The sequence below is a fragment of the Betta splendens genome, chromosome 11, assembly GCF_900634795.4.
Source record: "Betta splendens chromosome 11, fBetSpl5.4, whole genome shotgun sequence".
NCBI classification, from domain to species: domain Eukaryota; kingdom Metazoa; phylum Chordata; class Actinopteri; order Anabantiformes; family Osphronemidae; genus Betta; species Betta splendens.
The window spans coordinates 4724843-4744097 of record NC_040891.2 but is presented as its reverse complement, the minus strand read 5'-3'; the positions used below and the strand labels follow the sequence as shown (position 1 = coordinate 4744097).

The window sequence follows — 19255 nt, the reverse complement described above, 5'->3', positions numbered from 1 at the left end:
TTTCAGGTTTAGCCAGTGTCATTTGTGTATACACAGTAATTCAGCCTTTGTTCTAATTTTTTCATGTTTGTTTATGACACAAAAATACAACTAAACATTATAGCAGTGTTAAGTAAACCATTATGAATTCAAAGAGTGGCTTAAACACTTCAATGGAGGCGCTTCCCATGGTAAAACAAACTGCCTGTCCTGAGAGTTTGGAGACTGACTCAGTTACATGTCTGAACACGCTGTCCCTGGTGTGTGTTCTTGTGCCTCCAGGTGTTTTTGGCATCGGTCCCAGGAACACACAACAGGGACAACGGACGCAGACACAGCAACATACCTTCTTTGAAGTGAACGAATTATGACAGGGGACGTGAGAGGAATGCAGTCATAGTGCCAGAAAGATGCTTTCCCGTAAAGTTCACATCGGGCTCTACTTTTACGTATGTGACCTGATAACTCCTGTAACCGTGCTATACTATGGGGTGCCAAATGTAAAAGGAGCACCTATAACTAGTTTTCTCACATTTAACTAAATGACACAACATGTTTTCTCACATTTAGTTAAATGTGCAAAAGTCTAAATGTTAAATGTTAAATGTAAATGTTAAATGTAAATGTTAAATGTTAAATGTAAATGTTAAATGTCAATGTTAAATGTTCGCCGAGTGTAAACTGAATATTCATGAATGGGCAAGTAGACTCCATCCCTACCCTCAAACAGCGCTGGTCTAAGATCAGAGACGCGAACTCAAACACCTCAAACAGTGCGCGCAAACCCCGCCCACATCTGATCTGGAAACTTTTGTTTTTAGCCTGTATGTAACTTCGGCTAGCTAGAATAGTTAGCCAACTAATTCTCCACCGGCGCCACAGAAATATTTAATTTAAACCTACTTAACTCCTCATTAATGGTGTTTACGACAGAACAGCAGTTTGAAGCGGAGCCTCAGCCCGCACACCTGCCGTTACAGCCCGTTCAATCTCCCCCAACGGGAGGGAGTCGGAGCTGGCGGCCATGATGGCTTCGACTTCAGGCTTCTCTCCAGTATTTTCGTGCACCGATCCAGAGTCAGATGTGGGCGGAGCTATGCGTACTGTTTGACGTGTTTGAGTCCGCGTCACTGATCCAGGATAATAGGGGGTGGAGTCTACTTAAATATTCAGTTCGATCATTTAACATTTAACATTTACATTTAACATTTACATTTAGATTTAACATTTAGATTTAACATTTAGATTTAACATTTAACATTTAGATTTAACATTTAGATTTACATTTAACATTTACATTTAACATTTAGATTTACATTTAACATTTACATTTACATTTACATTTACATTTAACATTTAGATTTAACATTTAACATTTACATTTATATTTAACATTTACATTTAGACTTTTGCACATTTAACTAAATGTGAGAAAACATGTTGTGTCATTTAGTTAAACGTGAGAAAACTAGTTATAGGTGCTCCTTTTACATTTGGCACCCCATACTGAACACACAATCGAGGCATCAGGTGGTTTTCTTACAACTACAAATCACGGTCTGCTCTTCTGCAGCCATTGACTGCTGCTAATGGTGAGCACACACACACCCTGAAGTCAGGATGACGGCCTCCAAGTGCTAATTTAGACCAGAGCGGACGTTAACGCCAGCGTAGAATCACGTCGCAGAGGAAACGCGCAGAGCACACATGCGTGTCTCTTGTTTGTATAGAATTAGAGTCTGGTGTTTTATTGGTTTTGTCTCAGCTAGTGTGTCATTTGAAAACTCTTTGCTTCCGACTTGTTGACTTGCGTTGGCTCCGTGCCAGTGAGGGCATGCGAGTGCATTTGGTGAACAGAGCAGAATAAACAAAGGGAGCAAAAACGTCCTCATTTTTATTTATGGAACCGTGACATAGTCTGTATTTAGTTCCTTTGTCAGGTGTGTTCTACAACCTGCAGAGCAAAACTGCGTTTGAAGCTTTCCATCCAAGTCGATTACGTGCACTGTGGGTTGTGATGCATTGTATCAATAGGCAGCCCATTCATCTAATTTACAGTTTAGAATGAATTGACACTGAATCCTCCAGCTCTTATCACATCTTGCTTTTGTGTGCGGTGAAGCTGTCTCAGTCAGATTATGGCACTGTTGCGCAATTAACTGAAAATCAGTTTGGTCGAACAACTCTCTGCAGCTTTTATGAGGTGGTCACTCCTCATTTACCGGTTTCCTTCCTTCTGACTATAATACGATTTAGACTATGATTGGAAAATACGTTGTCGCGTGAGTTATTGCGACTGGCAACGCCCCGTGAATGGCTCGTCTTGCTCAGCACACAGGTCGGAGCAGTCGTATACTGTACAGCATGGTTTAGTGCCTGTCAATGCAGCCGTCGTCATGCTGCTCATGGATTAGAAGCTTCAGTAGTCAGAGCATCATGACAACCTGGCAGGTATGTGGGCGACACTGTTCCCCTTTAAACTGGTACTGGTGATACTGAAGGTTTACAACTGTGGTCAAATGAGCCGCTGTTCGCTTTTCCGTGGTCAAATGAGCCGTCGCTGTGGTTGAAGTGCGCGATTCGTGCGATACTTACGGTAACAGTGTTGCGATCGCAGAGAAGAGCCGAGAGACTCAGAGCTAACGTCCTAAAGAAACATACTGTAAACTGCAAAATATCAGAAGTGATGAAATTTACTGTGTTTGCAAAGACTCACTGATGAAATGTATAAAAACACAATTGGCCTCCATTCTAATACTTTGCGTTGAATAAATGAGTTCCTCAGAGTAGAAGAACATTATTATTTCACAGTACTACTTAGTACTTCATAGACTACTACCACAGTAAATGTGTAACTTATTTTACTGCGTCGTTTTGGAATAATCCATTACTAAAGTATTAAACAGGATTCACCAGCTCACCAGCCAGTAGCTCTAAAATAAAGTACTAAGTAGAACTGTAAAGGGGTGTTCTGAAAATTTCTAATCAAAAAATCTCAAAGGTGTTTTCCCATTTTATGAGAGATCAAAATGATTGGTTCCAAGGCTGTTTACTTTTTAATATTTTAGTAATGGATTATTCAAAAACTATAGTAGAATTGGATGATATTTGCTGTGGCAGTAGTACTAGGTAGTACTATGAAAGAACAATGTTCTAATAATTTGAGGAACTCATTTTATGAGAGGTCAAAGTTCATTAGTTTCAAGGCTGTTTACTGTAAGAACATTTAGTAATGGATTATTCCAATATAATGTAGTAAAATAAGTTTATATAGTCTATGAAGTACTAAACACAACTGTGAAGGAATGGTGTTCCAATAATTTGAGGAACTCATAGCTGTTGCTGTTTAATGTTTAATATTTTAGTAATGGATTATTCCAAAACTATGTAGTAAAATGGGATGATATTTGCTGTACTAGTAGTCTATGAAGTACTAAGTAGTACTGTGAAGGAACAGTGTTGTAATAATTTGAGGAGCTCATTTTATGAGCGTTAAAATTTCAGCTATTGGTTTCAAGTTGTACTGGAGAATAAAGGAAATAACGAAAAAAAATAATATTTTGTTATCTTAAATTAAACATTTGACTGATTTTAGTTTAGTTGGTGCCACTGATAATATACATGTAAAAGTCAACATTACTACTGCACAGTTTACCTTAAATTTACTTTATTTATCAGATTTACCTGAAGTGACTTAACGTTCTGTTCACAGACTCCTCATCAGGACACAATGACCTCCTGGATGTCAGTATTAAAGCTGTTCACAGTGCTGCTGTGCTTCATGGCCGCCACTGTGTTTTTGAAAAAACCCAATTCATTTTTGCACATCTTCCAGCCAGCGGACGTAGACCTGTGTGGGAAACGTTTATCAAAGGATGACACGTGGTTCATGAAGCGCTTCAAACAGTCTCAGGAGCTGTTTTTGTCAGATCCCTTCAGTCTGTCTGAGGCTGCGTTCCACTGGTGGAAAGTGAGTTTTGTCGACCCGCAGAAAGTGAAGTCCTCTTTGTTTTTCTAATAACATGAATTCTATTTACACTAATACCATTCTCTTTATTCAGCTCATACACAAAGACCAGTGCAGCCTTGCCACATTCAGAGATAAAGTGAACGCCCTGTTTCAGATCTTTCCACCAAATCCACATGTATTTGAACCCAGACCAGAACAATGCAGGACATGTGCTGTAGTGGGGAATTCGATTAATCTAAAGGGGTCGCGCTACGGTCGTTTGATAGATCACCATCATGTCATCATAAGGTAGAGAAAGCTGTGTGGATCATTATAGAGGTTAGAAATCAACCTTTTGTTTAAAAAGTTTCTTCTGTGCCCTTTAGAATCAACCACGGCCGTACAAAAGGTTACGAAGCCGATGTTGGTAGAAGAACCACTCACCGCGTCATGTATCCAGAGAGTTCTGTGCATTTGGATGACACCACTCGCCTCATCCTGTTCCCTTTCGAGTTGAAGGACCTTGAGTGGCTCATCAGAGTCTTTACTACGAGATTTCCTGGACCGTGAGTTGCAGTTTTTGGAAGCAAAAACCTACTAAGCAATCCAACTATGCAGCCATGACATTGTGTTGTGATCTATAACACGTAAGGACTTTTTGGGAGCTTCATCAAATAAATTCCTTCCCGTTCTCCTGTGTGGAAGGATAACACCCCAGCTTTAACATCTTCCACTGGCTGAAAATATTTGGACGTGATGCTTTTGAAAAATGATCAGTTTCACATTTTACATTATTTTTCATAGAAAATACAACTCAGTAAAAACAGACATCACTGGCAACATCAATTTGGTGAGTGTTATTAGTATTCACTGCAAAAGCATCAGCCATCAGAGGGGTTGATGCCAGGTCATTGTCATCCACCAGGTAACGGTGCTGAACCCAGCTTTTATGAAGTACGTCCATGAATCGTGGCTGGACAGTGAGGGCGGGTATCCATCCACCGGCTTCATGACGCTGATTCTTGCCCTGCACATATGTGGCGACGTGAGTTCATTAATGACAAGTCGACTGACTAAACAGATTCATTTTGGCCTCCAGAAAATGAGCAATGACCTAAAATGTATTTACATCTATAGTAAAGGTAAGATTAGTCTTAACCACAAAGCTCAAGCTAAGCATTTAGAAAGGCGCATGGGAACAAACTGTAGGTTGGGTTCTATGTTCCCTGCACCTGCTTAAGCCTGTACACCTGCTTAATGCTCAATCATCTTTTTTGAATTGATGTATTCATAACATGCTTATTTTGGCTTTCCTAGGTTGATGTGTTTGGGTTTGGAGCTGACAAAGATGGTAACTGGAGCCATTACTTTGAGAAACTCTTAAACAAATCCCATAAAACTGGAGAACATCCTGGAGCCTATGAATATAAAGTGATCAAGGAGCTGGCCAAGAAACAGAAAATCCAGTTTTATTCTGGAAAGTGATTTAGTCTAATTCCAAGGCTAATTATACACACACACACACACACACACACACACACACGCACACACACAGACACACAGACACACAGACACACACACACACACACACACACACACACACACACACACACACACACACACACACACACACACACACACACACACACACACACACACACACCTCTGTCCACCTGGAGACACAGTGTGTACATGTGACCATATGGTTGTTGCATTTCACACAGGTAATAATAATAAGTGTGCTTTTTTGATACACACTCAACAACAGCTTCACAAATGCTGAGCAGTGACTGTGTGTCAGCTCCTACTGTATGTAATTCTATTCTTTAAGGGACATGGCATTCTGCCAGCGTGTGGACTTTTTTTGGCATTGCATTGCTTAGAATTAGCTCCATATTCAAGGTTAATTTGATATATATAGTGATGATCGTTACAGATTATTACTGTATGTTGTAGTCATTACTTCATAATATTTTAAACAGTCATATACGTACGTATATGTATGTTTACTGTATAACTCCAACCTTTAGTGTGAGCAACTACAGTAAGTGTTACACTGCCCTCCAGCTGCAACATAGAGAATTATTCGCACAAATAGGTCACAATCTGTATGTACTGTATGACATACGTATTTATGAAACATCAAAATTGCAAGTCAAAGGTTGATGTAAAATTCATGACCAAACTACAGTATAGAACTCAACATTCTCCATTAATGGTAAAAGGCTCCTTACAGACATGGTAAAGGTTGAGAGTCGCTGCATAGACACCAGTTCTAAACACATTGTGCCATATACAATACTGTATGTGATGCCATTCATGCAGTAATGGAAATGCCTTCGTCTCCAGTGTGTGAGCAGAGGTTGCTCATGAAGGAGGAGCAAAGCAGGTGACACAAGCGAACCGTTCAAGTCAGTCCAGGTCACCGCCTCTGCGCTGACGCCGGCTGTAGTTGGTCAGAAGCAGCAGTAGACCAGAGACTGATATTAGACTGACTCCTATTATGCTCAGCAACGCCGTGACTCAAGCAAGTCTTGACATAACACAACGCACAAGGTGTCATTTCATTGTGTTTTACATGTTGGGTTAAATTGTTTAAAACAGCATTTAATAAATTAACAGATAAAATATACATGTTTTTATATTGACTTGATTGGTTGCACAAACCATGTGACTATGAACAAATAAAATTTAAGTTGTTTAGATTAGATTAGATTAGATTATTGTTGGAGCTAAAACCTCTGTCACAAATGGTGACTCTAAATTGTTTCTCAGCATTTCCTGTTTTATTTTGTTAACTTCCTGTCTGTTCTTGCCTGTTCCTCATTCTGTTCAGAATTACAAATAGTGCATGTGAGCATGTGATTCACTACCTGCGTTCAATTAGTCATTAAGTCACTGCTAATGAGCTCGGGTACTCACACTGATTGTGTTGTGTTGTGTTCCTTCATACAAGCGTTCTTGTTACCAGTAAGTGTTCTCCTGTATTGACCTTTGTTCTTGTCCTCACTCTGCACATGGATTCTGCCAGGTTGTGTTTTGACCCTGAAGTGTTTTTTGACTATTTTTGTTTGCCTGAACCCTGCCTGCTCTTCTGCCTGACCTACCGTGTACCAACCATTGCCTGTTGAACTGTCTATAATTAAAATCACTAAACAGAACTCTCTCTGTGCTGTGCACTTGGGTCCTACACCAAGCAAGAACTGACAACTTCAAAATAATCTAATGACTTTAAATGAAAAGTATATTTTTACCAGAAAGTTAATTTTTGGAATTGAGGAAATTACTACATAAATGTGAGCTTTTAATATAATATATAACAGAATATATTTAAATACATAAACAGAATATACAATGATCTGTAATAATAATCTGGGTGAAAACATCAATGTGTCTAATTAATTAGCCATTTTAGTAATAGTTTTTTTTTTTATTTCAATGTATGTTTCGGGAAACAGATTTTGCGTAACATCTGTTTAGGTAGAAGACAGTTATACACAGTCTAGACCATATCAGCATACAGACATGAACAAAAGGAGCAGGGTGGGGAGTGGCAATGAAATGAATTAAAGAAAGGTATAAACCCCCGACCCCTGACCTATGACCCCGGGAGGCCGAGTTAACGCCTGTGAACTTAGAAATAGATGTTTTTGACTCTGCAGAAGGAGAATTTACACCTGATCCTTAGAGAGTTCAACATGTCATGTTCACTGTAATACTCTCTTTTTTTGTTATACAGTGAAAGGTGCTTATAAATGTGATGTATTATTAATATTATTTAGAAATAGATACAGTTACAGAGCATCTTTCTTATCAGCATTTTGTTGGTAGCTGCTGTGTCAACAACTCAGTCAAGTGTGGAAATGGGCGAAATTGTTTTGCTACATCCTGAAGATACTGTTCTGTACACAGTCAGGATTAAAGAATCACACGTCACTGTAGCAAATGCAAACAAGGCTTCTCTCGGTGCCAATGTCAAACATCTACAGCTACGCCTATTTTCAGTAGTGTCACTGCTCACAATGGCATTTATCTCTGTCCTCTACATGTTGTGATCACTATATTTTAAGGTATGGCAAAAATACCAACATTTCAGTTTTTATTTTTTCATGTGTTTTTCATGTTTTCATTCATTTTCTCTCTCCTCTTATCTACAGAATGGATCTGTTCACCGTTCATTTCAGTCTCATCAAATGCAGGGTCTTCATGTTTCTCCTATGTTTTACTGTTGGCGCGTTTGTCACCTGCTTGTGGGACGTTCCTGTGGATTTCTTCAGGCCCCAGAAGTCGAGTCCTTGCAGCTGCAGCCAATGTTTGACAGAAGGCGACCCGTGGTTTAAGGATCTTATCAATGCTTCTCCAGAGCCCTTTCTTTCAAGGACACATAAAACCTCAGAGGAGGAGTTCACCTGGTGGAAGGTAAGCGCTCAACTAATGTGTGTGTGTGTGTGTGTGTGTGTGTGTGTGTGTGTGTGTGTGTGTGCGTGCGTGCGTGCGTGCGTGCGTGCGTGCGTGCGTGCGTGCGTGCGTGCGTGCGTGCGTGCGTGCGTGTGTGTGTGTGGCAAAATTAGAACAATGAGTTTTCCAGTCTCATAAAGTTAGTTTTTTCAATGCCCAATAATTGACTTCCTTAGTTTTTCAGTAAATCACAGAAAGTTAGTTAAAGCAAACATTCCTGACTACTGTACATGTACAGTATGCAGCTGTTCCTGTGGTGTGGTTCACTTCCACTGCCCTATTTAGACAATACAAAGTATTTCAGCCAAAATGGACAGATTCCACCAGGGGCTGAGGTGAAGCTCTGGTACATTAAAAAAACCTTAACAGGCTTTTTAAATGTACCAGTTTTTTTGCGTGAGAGGATTGTGGCATCATTGTTTTTGCTCCGATGCACCTGCCAAACAATTGGCTGAACTATATACTGTAGCAGGACATATTAATGGAGGATAAATAAAGGTGTGTTTATGTGTCTGAAGAGTTTGTGTCAACTTTAATTAAATGCTGAAGCTGTCAACTGAAAGCTACTGAGACACACTCGCTGGGGCACGAGAAGAGACTGAAGATCAACAGCTGGCGTGTTTTAATTAGCGGACATCGTAACATTATTTTCTATTATGAGATCATGAGACAATAAGACAAGATAAGATGAGATAAGATGAACTTTATTGATCCCAGAGTGTGAAAAGTTGATTGCCGGAGAAGCCACAAACAAAACGGTGAAATTGAGAAATTGAAAATGTGCAAAAATACTTTGTGTAGAATTAAAAGGAGCATGTAACATGTAAAATGTAACATAACATGTAACAGATCAGTACCTAAAGTGTCCTTCCTATAAGACTTGAGGTCAACACCCAGGTCCTTAAAACTGTCCCCAGTCTCTACGTCTGAGACCTGGATGTTCACCAGTGTGTGATGTGGTGATCAAGATCCCACTTGTCTTACTGGTGTTTAAGTGGTGGTTCAGGTGGTTATGCTTACACCAGTCCTCAAAGTCAACGATGACTGATCCATGATCATATTCCACCCACAAACAACAAGCAGCATTTAATAAATGTATGTTAGTGATGCATATCTACTGTACAGTATGTGGTCCAATAATAACAATGAGACTTTAAGCTTCTCAGGTCAGACGTGGGTATTGCCTCTTACTTGTTGCATGTGAGTATTTAGTTACATGGTCTGGATTTGGTTCTGGACCAATAATAGATTGCACCGTTTAAAATGTTTAAATATTGGGTTAAATGAAAACTTCTCTGTACTATTACTGTAGGTATCCTAATAATAATATGTGCCTCTGTCATTAACTAGTTTTTTGGTGATTGTATCCTGTTTTCTGTTCTGTTTTGTGATACAGCAAATACAATTAGAAGCTCGTAACTTCACCTTCTTCAACTCAACAGTGGACGACCTGTTCAAGGTTTTCCCTCCCGTTCCAGACGTTGTAAAGTCCAGTCCAGACCGCTGCAGAACTTGTGCTGTGGTGGGGAACTCTGCTAATTTGAATGGATCACACTATGGACCTCTCATAGATTTACATGAAATCGTCATACGGTAAGTCAGAAGATCCATCCATCCATTTTCTACGCTTGTTTTTTTTTTTCCAAAGCATGCTAAATGTAAGGTTTGCATGATTTGGCTGGCCAGATAAAAATCTGCAACCTCAATATTTAACGTGAAGTATATTTGTCTTATAACAATGTGATTGTTATTGAACAATAACGATGTGTTGCAGGATGAACGGTGGTCGTACCAAAGGCTACGAATCAGATGTCGGGGCCAAAACCACTCATCACGTCATGTATCCAGAAAGCGCTGTTAATCTAGACAACAACACACATCTTGTGCTGTTTCCATTCAAGATCAAAGATTTACTCTGGCTTCTCCAGAAGTTTGATCCAGGGTGGGTGAGCAACTATTCTTTGTATGCTTATCACATGACCTGAAGTTCTTGAGGGCGGTTTCAGGTGGTAATTAAAATAAGCAGTAGGAGTAAAAGCTGAAGTGATGGTTTAACTTTATTATGTCTTATCTTGATAGGTGTAACAGCCTTTAAAAGTGATTGTTTACTCATATTTTTATATGACCAAATTTATTGGAGACATTTTACAGGTACAACCACACAATCTAATGTCTGTTTTACAATGTCTTAGCCTAAGCCTCCTTGTAAACAATGTGTAATGTGGTCAGTGAGTGCATTCATCTGTCTTATAGTTATAGTATTAAGTTATATTTGTGTTACAAATCTGTAGCTGCCAGTTTGTCTCATGTCATACTAAAAAACAGTGGTACTTTCAACAGAAACAGTCGTGTAAACTCAAGGAAGATAGCGAACAAGGATTTGGTGAGTACTTTACTATACCATGAAAGAATGTTTAAAGGGTATATGTACATTAGATGTCAAATAAAGCAGTTTCTATGACTCATAACAGGTGATGATCCTCAATCCAGCTTTCATGAAATATGTGCATGAAAACTGGCTGGGACACAAGGGCCTTTATCCGTCCACGGGCTTCATGGCTTTGATTCTGAGCATGCAGCTTTGTGATGAGGTGGGTTAATCGACTACTTTTCCAAGTTGATGGTGGGCGCTATAGGCTACAGCCACATGAAATGAGTTTAGTCTTCAATTAACTCTGTGTTATTTTAAAAAGTCGTGGTTGTTTTCTCAGGTGAACGTCTTTGGCTTTGGAGCAGACAGCGATGGAAACTGGAGCCACTATTTTGAAAAGCTCACAGACAAAAGATTACACACTGGGGTTCATGCCGGCAACCTTGAATATGAGTTTATTCGTCAACTACACAAAATAAAGAAGATCTATTTATATTGAGGATGGTAATCTTGTTACCATTGACTGTACTGTATTAAAGTGTTTTAGGACATCCACATATTTAAATGTATATAAATAATACAGTATGTAATTATAGCAACACTCTGCTGTGTCCAATAATTAGCAATATAATCATGAAATGATATGAAAATATGTCTCATGCAAAGCGCATAAAATGCTATGATGCCTTCTGATGAGGACTAGCCTGCTCCTACATCCAGTCAAGACCCTTATCCCAGGAGACATGACTGCTAAAAGCCCATTAAAGCAATCACTCAGTTGATTTACTCTTGATAACACGATGCTTGACCTGCAATATTACTATAATCACTGCAATAATAATGTTATCACTTCTATTACATAAATACATTACATTACATTAAAAGAGGCATAAATATCATGACACTAAACTAGTGACCACATGCTCACATACCTAGTTTGTCCAACTTTATTTGCTCTCCATTTGCAGCTGACGGCTGTAATTAACAAAACCGATGGCTGAGTCAACCGTTTGTCAGTAAATTTACAGCTGTATAAAAAGTAGGTGTGGCTGTAAAGTACAATGATGCACCCTAGAATATAATGTTTTGTAAACATTTGTTCACACTGACACTACAGCATATTTATTGTGTTAGAGTTTAACTCTCCCCAATTGCCCAGCAGTAAGAATCAGCTCCAGCATCAGTCCTGAGAGGATAGATGGATGCATGAATAAATGAATAGATGAGCGCTGCAGATTCTCAAATGCAGTAATAGTACAGTATGTTAATTACAGGTATCCACACAATGTTTGTCTGGAGCAACATGTTGACATAGTTAGGGAGTGGCAATGAAATGCATTAAAGAAAGGTATAAACCCCGACCCCTGACCTATGACCCCGGGAGGCTGAGTTAACGCCTGTGAACTTAGAAATGGATGTTTTTGACTCTGCAGAAGGAGAATTTACACCTGATCCTTAGAGAGTTCAACATGTCATGTTCACAGTAATACTCTCTTTTTTTGCTATACAGTGAAAGGTGCTTATAAATGTGATGTATTATTAATATTATTTAGAAATAGATACAGTTACAGAGCATCTTGCTTATCAGCATTTTGTGGGTAGCTGCTGTGTCAACAACTCAGTCAAGTGTGGAAATGGGCGAAATTGTTTTGCTACAGTACATCCTGAAGATACTGTTCTGTACATAACACAGTCAGGATTAAAGAAACACACGTCACTGTAGCAAGTGCAAACAAGGCTTCTCTCGGTGCCAATGTCAAACATCTACAGCTACGCCTATTTTCAGTAGTGTCACTGCTCACAACGGCATTTATCTCTGTCCTCTACATGTTGTGATCACTATATTTTAAGGTATGGCAAAAATACCAACATTTCAGTTTTTATTTTTTCATGTGTTTTTCATGTTTTCATTCATTTTCTCTCTCCTCTTATCTACAGAATGGATCTGTTCACCGTTCATTTCAGTCTCATCAAATGCAGGGTCTTCATGTTTCTCCTATGTTTTACTGTTGGCGCGTTTGTCACCTGCTTGTGGGACGTTCCTGTGGATTTCTTCAGGCCCCAGAAGTCGAGTCCTTGCAGCTGCAGCCAATGTTTGACAGAAGGCGACCCGTGGTTTAAGGATCTTATCAATGCTTCTCCAGAGCCCTTTCTTTCAAGGACACATAAAACCTCAGAGGAGGAGTTCACCTGGTGGAAGGTAAGCGCTCAACTAATTGTGTGTGTGTGTGTGTGTGTGTGTGTGTGTGTGTGTGTGTGTGTGTGTGTGTGTGTGTGTGTGTGTGTGTGTGTGTGTGTGTGTGTTCTTGCGTGTGTGTGTGTGTGTGTGTGTGTGTGGCAAAATTAGAACAATGAGTTTTCCAGTCTCATAAAGTTAGTTTTTTCAATGCCCAATAATTGACTTCCTTAGTTTTTCAGTAAATCACAGAAAGTTAGTTAAAGCAAACATTCCTGACTACTGTACATGTACAGTATGCAGCTGTTCCTGTGGTGTGGTTCACTTCCACTGCCCTATTTAGACAATACAAAGTATTTCAGCCAAAATTGACAGATTCCACCAGGGGCTGAGGTGAAGCTCTGGTACATTAAAAAAGCCTAAACAGGCTGCCTTTGGGCTCCTGTTTCCCTCCCTGCGTCAATGTTTGCAGGTTCTGGTCAGGTTCTGTTATAAGGAAGCTGAAGTGGAAGGAAATGTATAATGCAAATGGGTCCATTACTTCAGCCCACACACCTGTCTGCGTGAGAGGATTGTGGCATCATTGTTTTTGCTCCGATGCACCTGCCAAACAATTGGCTGAACTATATAGCAGGACTTATTAATGGAGGATAAATAAAGGTGTGTTTATGTGTCTGAAGAGTTTGTGTCAACTTTAATTAAATGCTGAAGCTGGTAACTGAAAGCTACTGAGACACACTCGCTGGGGCACGAGAAGAGACTGAAGATCAACAGCTGGCGTGTTTTAATAAGCAGACATCGGAACATTGTTGTCTATTATGAGACTATGAGATCAAGATAAGATGAGATAAGATGAACTTAATTGATCCCAGAGTGTGAAAATTTGATTTCCGCAGAAGCCACAAACAAAACGGCGAGATTGAAAAATGGAAAATATGCAAAAACATTTTGTGTAGAATTAAAAGGAGCATGTAACATGTAAAATGTGAAATAACATGTAACAAATCAGTACCTAAAGTGTCCTTCCTATAAGACTTTGGTCTTATACAGGGCATCAATGTTGTGAGTCCAGTCCAGTTTGTGGTTGAGGTCAACACCCAGGTCCTTAAAACTGTCCCCAGTCTCTACGTCTGAGACCTGGATGTTCACCAGTGTGTGATGTGGTGATCAAGATCCCACTTGTCTTACTGGTGTTTAAGTGGTGGTTCAGGTGGTTATGCTTACACCAGTCCTCAAAGTCAACGATGACTGATCTATGATCATATTCCACCCACAAACAACAAGCAGCATTTAATAAATGTATGTTAGTGATGCAAATCTACTGTACAGTATGTGGTCCAATAATAACAATGAGACTTTAAGCTTCTCAGGTCAGACGTGGGTATTGCCTCTTACTTGTTGCATGTGAGTATTTAGTTACATGGTCTGGATTTGGTTCTGGACCAAAACTAGATTGCACCATTTAAAATGTTTAAATATTGGATTAAATGAAAACTTCTCTGTACTATCACTGTAGGTATCCTAATAATAATATGTGCCTCTGTCATTAACTAGTTTTTTGGTGGTTGTATCCTGTTTTCTGTTCTGTTTTGTGATACAGCAAATACAATTAGAAGCTCGTAACTTCACCTTCTTCAACTCAACAGTGGACGACCTGTTCAAGGTTTTCCCTCCCGTTCCAGACGTTGTAAAGTCCAGTCCAGACCGCTGCAGAACTTGTGCTGTGGTGGGGAACTCTGCTAATTTGGATGGATCACACTATGGACCTCTCATAGATTTACATGAAATCGTCATACGGTAAATCAGAAGATCCATCCATCCATTTTCTACGCTTGTTTTTTTTTTCCAAAGCATGCTAAATGTAAGGTTTGCATGATTTGGCTGGCCAGATAAAAATCTGCAACCTCAATATTTAACGTGAAGTATATTTGTCTTATAACAATGTGATTGTTATTGAACAATAACGATGTGTTGCAGGATGAACGGTGGTCGTACCAAAGGCTACGAATCAGATGTCGGGGCCAAAACCACTCATCACGTCATGTATCCAGAAAGCGCTGTTAATCTAGACAACAACACACATCTTGTGCTGTTTCCATTCAAGATCAAAGATTTACTCTGGCTTCTCCAGAAGTTTGATCCAGGGTGGGTGAGCAACTATTCTTTGTATGCTTGTCACCAACCTGAAGTTCTTGAGGGCGGTTTCAGGTGGTAATTAAAATAAGCAGTAGGAGTAAAAGCTGAAGTGATGGTTTAACTTTATTATGTCTTATCTTGATAGGTGTAACAGCCTTTAAAAGTGATTGTTTACTCATATTTTTATATGACCAAATTTATTGGAGACATTTTACAGGTACAACCACACAATCTAATGTCTGTTTTACAATGTCTTAGCCTAAGCCTCCTTGTAAACAATGTGTAATGTGGTCAGTGAGTGCATTCATCTGTCTTATAGTTATAGTATTAAGTTATATTTGTGTTACAAATCTGTAGCTGCCAGTTTGTCTCATGTCATACTAAAAAACAGTGGTACTTTCAACAGAAACAGTCGTGTAAACTCAAGGAAGATAGCGAACAAGGATTTGGTGAGTACTTTACTATACCATGAAAGAATGTTTAAAGGGTATATGTACATTAGATGTCAAATAAAGCAGTTTCTATGACTCATAACAGGTGATGATCCTCAATCCAGCTTTCATGAAATATGTGCATGAAAACTGGCTGGGACACAAGGGCCGTTATCCGTCCACGGGCTTCATGGCTTTGATTCTGAGCATGCAGCTTTGTGATGAGGTGGGTTAATCGACTACTTTTCCAAGTTGATGGTGGGCGCTATAGGCTACAGCCACATGAAATGAATTTAGTCTTCAATTAACTCTGTGTTATTTTAAAAAGTCGTGGTTGTTTTCTCAGGTGAACGTCTTTGGCTTTGGAGCAGACAGCGATGGAAACTGGAGCCACTATTTTGAAAAGCTCACAAACAAAAGATTACACACTGGGCCTCATGCCGGTAACCTTGAATATGAGTTTATTCGTCAACTACACAAAATAAAGAAGATCTATTTATATTGAGGATGGTAATCTTGTTACCATTGACTGTACTGTATTAAAGTGTTTTAGGACATCCACAGATTTAAATTTATATAAATAATACAGTATGTAATCATAGCAACACTCTGCTGTGTCCAATAATTATCAATAAAATCATGAAATAATATGAAAATATGTCTCATGCAAAGCGCATAAAATGCTGTGATGCCTTATGATGAGGACTAGCCTGCTCCTACATCCAGTAAAGACCCATATCCCAGGAGACATGACTGCTAAAAGCCCATTAAAGCAATCACTCAGTTGATTTACTCTTGATAACACGATGCTTGACCTGCAATATTACTATAATCACTGCAATAATAATGTTATCACTTCTATTACATAAATACATTACATTACATTAAAAGAAGCTTAAATATCATGACACTAAACTAGTGATCACATGCTCACTTGCTTAGTTTGTCCAACTTTATTTGCTCTCCATTTGCAGCTGATGACTGTAATTAACAAAACCGATGGCTGAGTCAACCGTTTGTCAGTAAATTTACAGCTGTATAAAAAGTAGGTGTGGCTGTAAAGTACAATGATGCACCCTAGAATATAATGTTTTGTAAACATTTGTTCACACTGACACTACAGCATATTCATTGTGTTAGAGTTTAACTCTCCCCAATTGCCCAGCAGTAAGAATCAGCTCCAGCATCAGTCCTGAGAGGATAGATGGATGCATGAATAAATGAATAGATGAGCGCTGCAGATTCTCAAATACAGTAATAGTATGTTAATTGCAGGTATCCACACAATGTTTGTCTGGAGCGACATGTTGACATAGTATTGTGTATGAGCTAAAAGTCTGCTGTTTGACTAGGTGCGCCTGGATTTTATAGTTCCTGCTCATTCCTAATGAGGGTGGAGGACAGTGGAGAACAAACAAGGCCTTAACAAGAGTTACAAGTGAATTTACAAGCCAGTGGTTGTTCCTCAGAAATGCCTCAAAGGTCTTGGTTTTTCAAATCAAAATTTAATTAGCTCCAAACCATTAAAGAATTCACTCCTCGTGACTAATCATCCTTTTCATAGGAGACAGGGTTATTGCATTTATCTGTGAAGCAATGCTTAGGCTAATGATGGAATATACTGTATTACAGTTTTTCTCAATTGCTCAAACACTATAACTAGGGCTTTACATTAAAAACTCCAAACCATAACGCCATTTTCAAAGCAGCACAACCATTTTTCTGAACCATGAACACTATTTCCTGCTTCTACACGTGTCAGTCTGGTGAAGTCTTTCTGCATAACTACAAATCGCTGCATTTCTACGCTCTCACACCGTGTGCCTAGTTATAAAACATTGGTATTCAAAATTTTTCACTCAGTCACCACAGCTTGAGCTGGATTAGATTAGACACGACTTTATTAATGCCACAATGGGGAAATGCTTGGGTTTTCAGCAGTAGCATGACAATTCACAGAACAAAAAAATAACTGATGTCCAAAAAACAACAGTACTACTTGTACTAAGAATACTAGTACAGCAGTGATAAACTGTGCAAGAACAAGGCATCAATGTTGTCTCTGCATGCCTTACATATTCTACATATTCTTGCTGTGCTAATTAGCAGTTACCAAGCTGACAACACTACGCATCAAAATTTAACACACATCAGTTTGATTCTTCAACAGATAAAATGGTCTTAATCAGTTCTTTGACTTATGAAATAGTGGATCCACTGAGAAATGAAAGAATGGGTTGAAGAGGAGGAGGAGGAAGAGAGATAACAAAGAAGGACAAGGAGACAAGCAGTCTCAGATGAAATTGGAGCCACAGTAGTTGTGCTGTAGCTGACCCTGTCCTTGTCCATTGTGACTATGAGGGACGCTGGACGAGTGCAGACACGGAACCTTCAGGGAGGAGAACCGGTCGGTGGACACCGTACTCTGTACAGTGAAGTTAGATCCTGTGGAGTCGCTTCAATCCGTTGTTGGTTGGCATCATGTGACTGGTTTACAAACAAGCTGAGGTTTTCTAACATCTTTCTGCTTCATACTCGGCATGGCGGTGGAACCTCATATTCGTGCTCACCTACTTCACGCCATGGAAGAAGCTGTCGAGACATATCAATATATGCATGGATGCTGGGGTGGAATGATTTTTTTTTGTTGTGCCAATGTATACATTGTGTTTTTTGGGTGTGTTTTAGTGTTTGTATTGTGCTTGTGTTTCTTGTCTGGGGTCTGATTGGTATGAATGCGAGGCATAGTTCCAAGAAAATGTGTTTAAACAATCGAGAAAAGAATTGGATTGGATTTACTGGGTTGGTACAGTAGATGACAGACCCGAGGAGCTCGGGTCTCAAATTGACATCAATCATATTAGTTGCATACTTTAGTATTTGTCATTGGAATTATCACAGATGTCGTTTTTATTAAACCTACAGTAACACCTTTCACGCATTTCTATATAATGTTGACACTTAGCTGCAGCGATAAGACTGTCACCTGCTGATTGAGCTGGATATTACATTCACAATTCAGTTGTGTGTACTGGTGTTCACAAAAAGGTAGGCGGAAATAAATAATAAATAAGAGTAAGTTGACTCTGTGTATGTATGTGGTGTGACCACACAAACCACACACTTTAATATCAGTTAGTTTAAGATCATGAGTCAATATTTGCTCAAGTAAATAACCCGAGATCAAAAGAAGAGGAAGTGCAATCAGATATAAGTGAATATAAAATGCAGTAAATCAAAACGTGTCAATTTGTGAGACCACTGAAGACAAAAAAAAACTGGAAACTTTATGGGCCCACTGCAGCTTAGCTTAGCAAAGACTGTTGTTCCTGGAATTTGCTGAGTAGCCCTCAGTGTGACTGGTCACACCCCCTTACAGTATTTTCTGTATGCTTATCATTCATATCCCATTTTCATTCTACAGTTAAATCAAAGCCAAAATCCTAGCAAAGTATTTCAACTGATTCAAGTTATAAAATATTTAAATCCTAATAAAAGAAAGGTAATTGGCCCAGTCTGTTAATGCATATGTGATTTTGATATACAGTATGGCCGTTCTACATACCAGGACATACTAGGGTTACAGATTTTAGCTTTAACCTTTAATGTGACTTAAATCCTAAATCTGACTAAATATGTACCAGTGTTAACATTCATGCCCAACAATCATCTCTGTGTAGGCTCCTTTCGTTTTCACTGTCCTCTGAGGCATTATTGCAAAAGAGTAACTTGTACTCTCTGTTCTGAGCAACTTG

The 19255-nt window shown here is 39.2% G+C and overlaps 3 protein-coding genes across 6 annotated transcripts; all 3 read left to right on the top strand.

Moving 5' to 3' along the window:
• The first annotated feature begins 2279 nt into the window (after nt 1-2279).
• On the top strand, nt 2280-7089 carry LOC114865599 (CMP-N-acetylneuraminate-beta-galactosamide-alpha-2,3-sialyltransferase 2-like). Of its 2 annotated transcripts, XM_029166855.3 has the most exons (8): nt 2280-2430; nt 3692-3723; nt 3815-3949; nt 4041-4237; nt 4315-4494; nt 4733-4778; nt 4854-4973; nt 5246-7089. In XM_029166855.3, the coding sequence occupies exons 3-8, from the start codon at nt 3869-3871 to the stop codon at nt 5411-5413; spliced, it is 792 nt and encodes a 263-aa protein (XP_029022688.1). In that variant the 5' UTR covers nt 2280-2430; nt 3692-3723; nt 3815-3868; the 3' UTR covers nt 5414-7089. The 2 variants fall into 2 exon arrangements, with proteins under 2 accessions (XP_029022688.1, XP_029022687.1); XM_029166854.3 differs by having other exon boundaries at nt 3692-3949.
• A 133-nt stretch (nt 7090-7222) lies between these two features.
• LOC114865600 (CMP-N-acetylneuraminate-beta-galactosamide-alpha-2,3-sialyltransferase 1-like) lies at nt 7223-11844 on the top strand. Of its 2 annotated transcripts, XM_029166857.3 has the most exons (7): nt 7223-7998; nt 8086-8347; nt 9783-9979; nt 10161-10328; nt 10727-10769; nt 10858-10977; nt 11098-11844. In XM_029166857.3, exons 2-7 carry the CDS (start codon nt 8087-8089, stop codon nt 11254-11256), a joined length of 948 nt encoding a protein of 315 aa, XP_029022690.1. In that variant the 5' UTR covers nt 7223-7998; nt 8086; the 3' UTR covers nt 11257-11844. The 2 variants fall into 2 exon arrangements, with proteins under 2 accessions (XP_029022690.1, XP_040928795.1); XM_041072861.2 differs by having other exon boundaries at nt 7223-8347.
• A 642-nt stretch (nt 11845-12486) lies between these two features.
• Nucleotides 12487-16101, top strand: LOC114865601 (CMP-N-acetylneuraminate-beta-galactosamide-alpha-2,3-sialyltransferase 1-like). 2 transcript variants are annotated; one of them, XM_029166859.3, is made up of 7 exons: nt 12487-12608; nt 12696-12957; nt 14534-14730; nt 14911-15078; nt 15476-15518; nt 15607-15726; nt 15847-16101. In XM_029166859.3, exons 2-7 carry the CDS (start codon nt 12697-12699, stop codon nt 16003-16005), a joined length of 948 nt encoding a protein of 315 aa, XP_029022692.1. In that variant the 5' UTR covers nt 12487-12608; nt 12696; the 3' UTR covers nt 16006-16101. The 2 variants fall into 2 exon arrangements, with proteins under 2 accessions (XP_029022692.1, XP_029022693.1); XM_029166860.3 differs by having other exon boundaries at nt 12555-12957.
• Nucleotides 16102-19255: the final 3154 nt, after the last annotated feature.